We start from the raw sequence: 7390 nt of genomic DNA, 5'->3' as shown, positions 1-7390 counted from the left end.
CTCCCGACTATGGCGGTATATTAGATTCAAAATTCTAACATGCTATCGTCTAATTTCTTACTTCCATTCATGTAGGCTAATTTCTAACTTCCATTCATGTAATTTCTAACTTCCATTCATGTAATTTCTAACTTCCATTAATGTAATTTCTAAATTAAGACAATGTATAATCCAACTTTTTATTTGTTCAATGTAAATTTTAATTCTGTTTCATCTTATTTCTATTATTAAGACGAAACATGTCTACTTCATTGTCGCTTTACATGTTAGAATTTTGATAGTTCTACCTAGCAACCGTCATTATGACGTCGTTTGGTGTCGCCACCGTGTGCTCAATTTGGCGATTGAACACCTGATCGGGACCATTCTGTTGATACAAACGACTCGCTCTTCGTCAGGTTGAATGGTTTGGCGGAGTGTTAAAATTGAATACATCGAGAGAAATGAAATGGGGTTTAACGTCCTACTGTTCTGCTCCTATGCTGGGCTAATGAAAACGGGCATACGCCATACAGTGTACTATGAGGGAAATTTTTCCCGGGCAGCGGCACTATCGCCTATCTTATATCGAATTCCAACTGCCAAGGGATCTTTTACGTGCATTCCAATGTATACATGGGACCTCGGTTTTTCGTCTCATCCGAAGAACTAGACAGCTGTCCTTGTCAGGCCCCCCCGTCCTGCATCACTGACAAGGGGGAACCACGCCGGAAAATCTGGATGAACTTTCTCTGCCAATGCAGGGATCCATAACCCGACCTCCAGGCTAGCGAGCCAGCTTCTTACCCACTTAGTCACGTGATTCCCATACATCGAGAGAGAGAGAGAGAGAGATGGCCGGTGTTCAACGTCCACGCGACACAAGCTAAGTCATTTCGGGACTAACATATGTGGCTCAATTTTATTTCAATAATTCGAAACCACACCAGTTGACTTGATAACAGACCTTATGATACAGCGCGCACGTGCTAACCATTCGCCCCCCCTCCCCCCAAACAACATCGAACGTGATATGGTTTACAAATACTATTTCAAAATAAGCTAAACAGCATTTGCTAATTTTTATTTAAAGCAAGTGCAGGATTTGGACAATTTTATTTGATTTTTTTTTTACAATATTGAGTCAATTAATATTTATATATACTGTACGGTCTATATTAACACAGGGTACAACTTTATGGATTCACATTACTGAGTTTAATATTAAGCGAAGTTTCGACGAGGATACACTCGTCTTTATCAAGCCCGTCTCTCTCTTTCTCTCTCAGAAAATTTCTGCACTCTGTCCAACCTTCAACCCGACGAAGGACGAGTCGTTTATATCAACATAATGGTCCCGACCAGGTGCGCAATCACCAAATGAACACGCTAAACGTGTAAAGCATCAATGAAGAAGACGTTTTTCGTCTAAATAATAGAAATAAGATGAAATAGAATTAAAATTTACACTGAACAAATAAAGAAGTTGGATTATACATTGTCTTAATTTAAAGGCTCAATACCACTCTTGTTGTAACTGAATAATATGTCCCAATCTTTATTCTGGTCAACAATTTGTACTATTTTAGAATATTTCAATTAATTGATGATACAAATTTCATCTTAACACACCTTATTTAAAAAATTTGAAAAATTCAACATAATGGTTTGAAACGTCTAACGTAAACCTTTTCAAATGAAACTTCGATTTAAAAATATTTTCGAACCCTCTGGACAAGTAAAATAGGATGTAATGGATAATTTACACAACAGGTAGGACACTTAAACATCTAGTACTTAGATAGAGATATTATTTATTTTCTGGAGCTTTCAAGCCAGCAAGAGTGTTATTGTCCCTTTTAAAGTTACATGAATAGAAGTTAGAAATTACATGAATAGAAGTTAAAAAATACATGAACAGAAGTTAGAAGTTAGATGAAAGCATTTTAGAATTTTGAATCTAATATACCGCCATACCCGACCGACATATATATTCCTGAAGTATTTTTGTTATTTACTGGTGTATATGAGATATTCAACAATGTATATATCATGGTCCCCATTACATAATATTATATATTACTGCAGTATGCCTATTTTGGTGATATTGAAAGATGTGTATTTCATGCTCTCTTATTACCTGTATATTCCTATTTTGGTTATTGACCGGTATATATGAGAGATTAAACTGTGTTTACTGGGTCACAAACCAACCAATATACCAGGGGAATTGGTGATGCAGAGTGTATAGGATATTCCACTGTGTGTATTCTTGGACACATACTGATCAATACTTGTATATTATTGTTTCTTGACTGGTGTATATAGATATTCAACATATAATGTGTATGCATATCCAAGGAATCCTGAAATATTTTAGGATATATGAAAGGTCATACAAGAAATTAATGCATGCAAGGAATTAATACTGGTACATGCACTTTAAATGTGACCTATTGCCAGTCACATTTAACTTTTGTTCTCCAGCAATAGAAAATAACTTATGAAGTAGTTACCTCGTATATCACTGGTATTGTCAACCACCACTCAAACTTCGCAATAATGATCATTAATGTCGTTGATGTGATTATTTAGCAAAGAGTGTCTTACTGCCAAAACCTACAAGAAGCTACCCGATTTAGAAAGATTGGTTGCCAGGCAATGAAATATATGCCCACAGCAGCTAAATTGTCCGGGCAGTCAACAAGAGTTGTCACATATTTTTACTTTTTTCGGTAATGAAACATTTATAATACACTTAAATCTGATTAAGAGTAACAACTCAATATGTTATTATCAGAAAATATGTAATTATCAGAAAATCATTAGAATTTGTTTGGTTTTTATAAATTTCTGCCCCATGCTAACGTTTAGTATGAAATATTTAATATCATGGATTTAGCTGTTAAAGTTATCAAAATTCATTGAAAATCAATATACTTGTTCGTTTCAAGACCTTAAACTCTGTGTATCAATCGGATGATAACATAAGCCTCTAGAGTGCCCACAAGATTTTTTAAGGTGACCAAGGGCCATAACTCTGGCAGTAATTATCTGAAATTGTTAAAAATCAATAGGCTTCTTCGTCTCATGACCGACAAGGGCGACAACAATATACGACCACATTTCAATGTAGGTGTATAAAATTGAAGATATATGGCAGGTCACATTAAAGTAGCTAAGTCTCTAACTCAATATTATCCAAAGTCTTTAACATTGAAAACACAAATTATTTGTCAATTTAAATCAACATTGATGTTGTGCTCTGAGATGGGCTTCTGACATCCAATATTTAAGACAAAATAAACATTTAAACATTGGTACACGAATTGTGTACCATAATGTGTTTCAGGCCCATTTTTAACAAGGGACTCAAAGAAAGAGGCTAGACACATTCCACAAGTCATGTCAAACGGTGACATCATATTGTTGTTTGGAGAGCATGCACAATAAAATACTATGTAGACCAGAATAACCAGACGCTAGAGATTGGTCGTTCGATTGAGACTTCTGATTTGAAATTAAGAGTAAAAACGGAAACGATTGAATGTAAATCAGTTTATATTCATTAATATTACATTATTATTTGCGTTGCAACCCATTTGTGTCAATTTCTTAGTCCCAAATATTAGCGATTTAGCTCCTTTAATTTCAATACACCTTTCTGCAAACTGTAAGTTAATTTCCTTCTGTTAACAATAATTTCTTGTTTGGTGCAACTAAAATGGTAGAAAACTAAATCAATATTAATGTGAGAACAATGAAATGTAATGGGGTTAAGCATCTTGTTCACATTAAATGTAGATCAGTTTGAAAGAAAAATGGCACTTATTAGTTTAAACAACATCAAAGACTTAAGTGCAGTTGACAACTTCTAAAACATTTCATTTTTCTTCAACAATATCACAGTATAAAGAAACATCACAAAAGTCTCTGCTCACATGGCTAAGAAAACGATGGTAAATTACTGTGTCCTATTGTTTTTTCCTCCATTTCTTGTTTCTTAACCAAATCTTGGGCATCTTTCTGCATCTTTTCCATTTTCTCTAAAGTCACACTTTTTAGTGGCAAGAGTTTTGGTTTACAGAGAACAACAGTAGGCATATCTTCTTGATATAATACACCTTGTTTTGGTAACACTTCTTTAATTTCTGATGACATTTTTACTGAAAAAAGAATAAAAACGGAAGACTTTTATTTATACGGGATCAATATTATAACAACAAAATTAATGCCAAAAATGACGGCGTAGTAGCTAGTTACTAACCACGTGCATAAATCAAGCCAGGGTAAAGACTACTCTATGTTTTTTTCTGTTAGAAAAAAAAGAAATCGGAAATTTCTTCCAGGAAAAGGGTTCTTTCTGATAAAATATTAATTATTAACCCAAAATAAAATGTTCTGTTGACATTCACAACCAAGGAAGAGGAGAATGCTACCGGGTATGATTATCCAGACGTTCGCAACTGTGTGAACTTGTTTCAACCACTTCATGGGAATATTTCTTAGAATCTTTACTGGATATGTGTTTCACAAAACATAGAAATAGTTAAACAAGAAAGCATTGGAACAATTTTCTTTGAAAACCCAAATACGCACTACACGGGGTGTGGCCAGAATCGGATCAGCACGAATACATTATTACAACGCACGGCATGAGATCTGATAAAACCTCGTTAGAGTAGGCTTCATACGAAAATCAAGTACGACCTTCTAAGATTATTAGAAGGGAGATAATGCTTAATTCTGGAAACGAAGAAATATGTCCGCCATTCGCCAAGCTCAGCGTTTAATTTCTTTTTCTTTTAGCCCCAGATCATCGGGCATTCGAATTTATCAGTGTCTTAGTAAGCGCAACTTCCACAGAATCAATTCAGTTACTTGTTCAGAAAATGTCACCTCAAAATTTGACGATAGACCGGAGTTTCCAGGGTCAAAATCAGAGTTTGTCAGTAAATTAGAATTTATCGAACCAGACAACATAAAGGGCATTCCTGTATACAGAGCTCTGGGACGAAATGGTAATATAATAGAGGACAGTGAAGATCCCAAATTAGACAGTTCAACGGTCCTCAAGATGTACAAAGATATGACACTGTTGAATACCATGGATAGAATATTGTATGAATCTCAACGACAGGGACGAATTTCATTTTATATGACAAATTATGGAGAGGAGGGCACACACATTGGCTCAGCTGCAGCTCTGGATCCCAGAGATTTGGTATTTGGGCAGTACAGAGAAGCCGGAGTTCTGATGTGGAGAGGGTTTACACTTGATCAATTCATGGATCAGTGCTATGGCAATGTTAATGACATTGGTAAAGGAAGACAAATGCCTGTTCATTATGGAACAAAGAAGTTGAACTTTGTAACAATATCTTCACCCTTAGCTACACAGATGCCACAAGCAGCTGGTGCAGCTTATGCTTTAAAGAGAGCTAAGAATGGACTGTGTGTGATCTGCTATTTTGGAGAAGGTGCAGCATCCGAAGGTGATGCCCATGCAGCTTTTAATTTTGCTGCAGTATTAGACTGTCCAGTTATATTCTTTTGTAGGAACAATGGTTATGCTATATCTACACCTGTTAAAGATCAGTATAGAGGGGATGGTATTGCATCTCGTGGTGTAGGCTATGGTATGATGACAGTTCGAGTAGATGGAAATGATGTATTTGCTGTGTACAATGCTGTCAAATCTGCTCGTGAAATAGCAGTAGCACAAAATCGACCTGTACTCATTGAAGCTATGACATACAGAATTGGTCACCATAGTACCTCGGATGACAGTTCAGCCTATAGATCGGTGGATGAAGTCAGCTATTGGGATAAACAAGATAATCCCATATCACGTTTGCGAAATTACATGATAAATAATGGTTTCTGGGATGAAAAAATGGAAAAGGAATGGAAATTAGAATCTCGTAAAATGGTCATGAGATCTTTTGCTGATGCTGAAACGAGGAAACGACCTAGTCCTGATGAAATGTTTGAAGATGTTTACGATGTTTTACCGAAACATTTAGAGAATCAACTACAGGAGATGAAAAACCATGTTAAACAGTATAAAGAAAATTATCCACTTGAACACCACGAGAAATTAACATAGTTTATTAATTCAAGCTTTTCTTGGTTTTGTTAGAGCATATATTGAAAATATTTATCGACTGTTGTTTTTTTAAAGGATATAAAAAAATATGTTTATGTTCAATAGATCAATAGAAAATGCACTTACAATTGATATTTATTTCAATGATTGTTAATAATTAATGTGACATTAAAGTACTGAACTGTTTACAGATTGAGATTGTTTCTGAACCTTGTTAAGACAATACTTATGCTTCTCTTTTAATTCAAATGTATGGGTGCCATTTACCTATGATCGGTTATATTTTCAATTATCTTGGTTTGATTGATGTGAACAATTTGATCCATGTGATATATAAATAATGATTTAAATGAGCTTATTTATGCCACTGATCATAATAAATATTATGTGTGTGTGATATACATGTAATCAAGCAATGGGGCTGTGGTCGAGGCTCGAAACAAGGTAACTGTTGCAGACTCTGATACCAGGATAGATTTGTCTTCTTTCTGTGGTTTATTGATATTATTAATACATGTAAGGCACAGCCAAAAATTTAGAGGCACTAGTTCATTAGCAACTGACTATGTGTCAGGACTGAGGTACAAATAAAATTATCATTCTAGGCCTGAGTGTGGTGTTTCTTATAGAAGTATTGTCATTTGTGGAATATTGTTATTCTGTGAGTATTTAATGTTAATTACAAACAGAAAAAATATCTACTATTTATACAGGGATAAACTGTAGCAATCACATAGATATTTTATTCATATCCAAAAAGGATGTAGAGAATAAAGATTGAGTGTAGAATTGCAAATAAAATATATTTTATGGAATTTGAAATACTGGCACTGAACTTTATATGTATATAAATGGATCTTTAAATAGACTACACTTGTATACTTTGTTTTTATTATTTTGTTAATGGGGTATTCTGTTCAATGCACTAATTCTGTTGGGTTTCTTTAAAACTGCTTTGACAAGGTTCGCACACTCCTTAAAACTACTTATAAATCCTGGAAAAATGAAAATGTGATTTCCAGTACTGGAAAATCCTAGAAAAACAAGATTACTCCTTGAAACTCCTGGAAAATTAACATTTGTGGTTTCACTATATATTTTAAGATATAAAACTGAACATCATCAAATGTTTCTTCAAAAGTTCATGGCCGTAAATGTTCTCCAAGCATAAAAAAATACATTATGATGTAGAATTCTGTACAGGGACTCCCGGAATGTGGTAAATTACCGTGGAAAACTCCTGGAATTTTAAGTGTTCTGATTGTGCACACCCCCTTTGAATAACACTCTTGTTTTTAAAGT

At 34.6% G+C, this 7390-nt stretch overlaps 1 protein-coding gene across 1 annotated transcript; it reads left to right on the top strand.

Annotated features, from left to right (window-relative positions):
• The first annotated feature begins 4699 nt into the window (after positions 1-4699).
• LOC126816560 (2-oxoisovalerate dehydrogenase subunit alpha, mitochondrial) lies at positions 4700-6956 on the top strand. The gene has a single exon (XM_050543225.2). It carries the CDS (start codon positions 4742-4744, stop codon positions 6086-6088), a length of 1347 nt encoding a protein of 448 aa, XP_050399182.1. The 5' UTR covers positions 4700-4741; the 3' UTR covers positions 6089-6956.
• Positions 6957-7390: the final 434 nt, after the last annotated feature.

This window comes from Patella vulgata, chromosome 3 (assembly GCF_932274485.2).
Source record: "Patella vulgata chromosome 3, xgPatVulg1.2, whole genome shotgun sequence".
NCBI lineage: Eukaryota > Metazoa > Mollusca > Gastropoda > Patellidae > Patella > Patella vulgata.
This window is presented reverse-complemented; position numbering and strand designations above follow the sequence as displayed.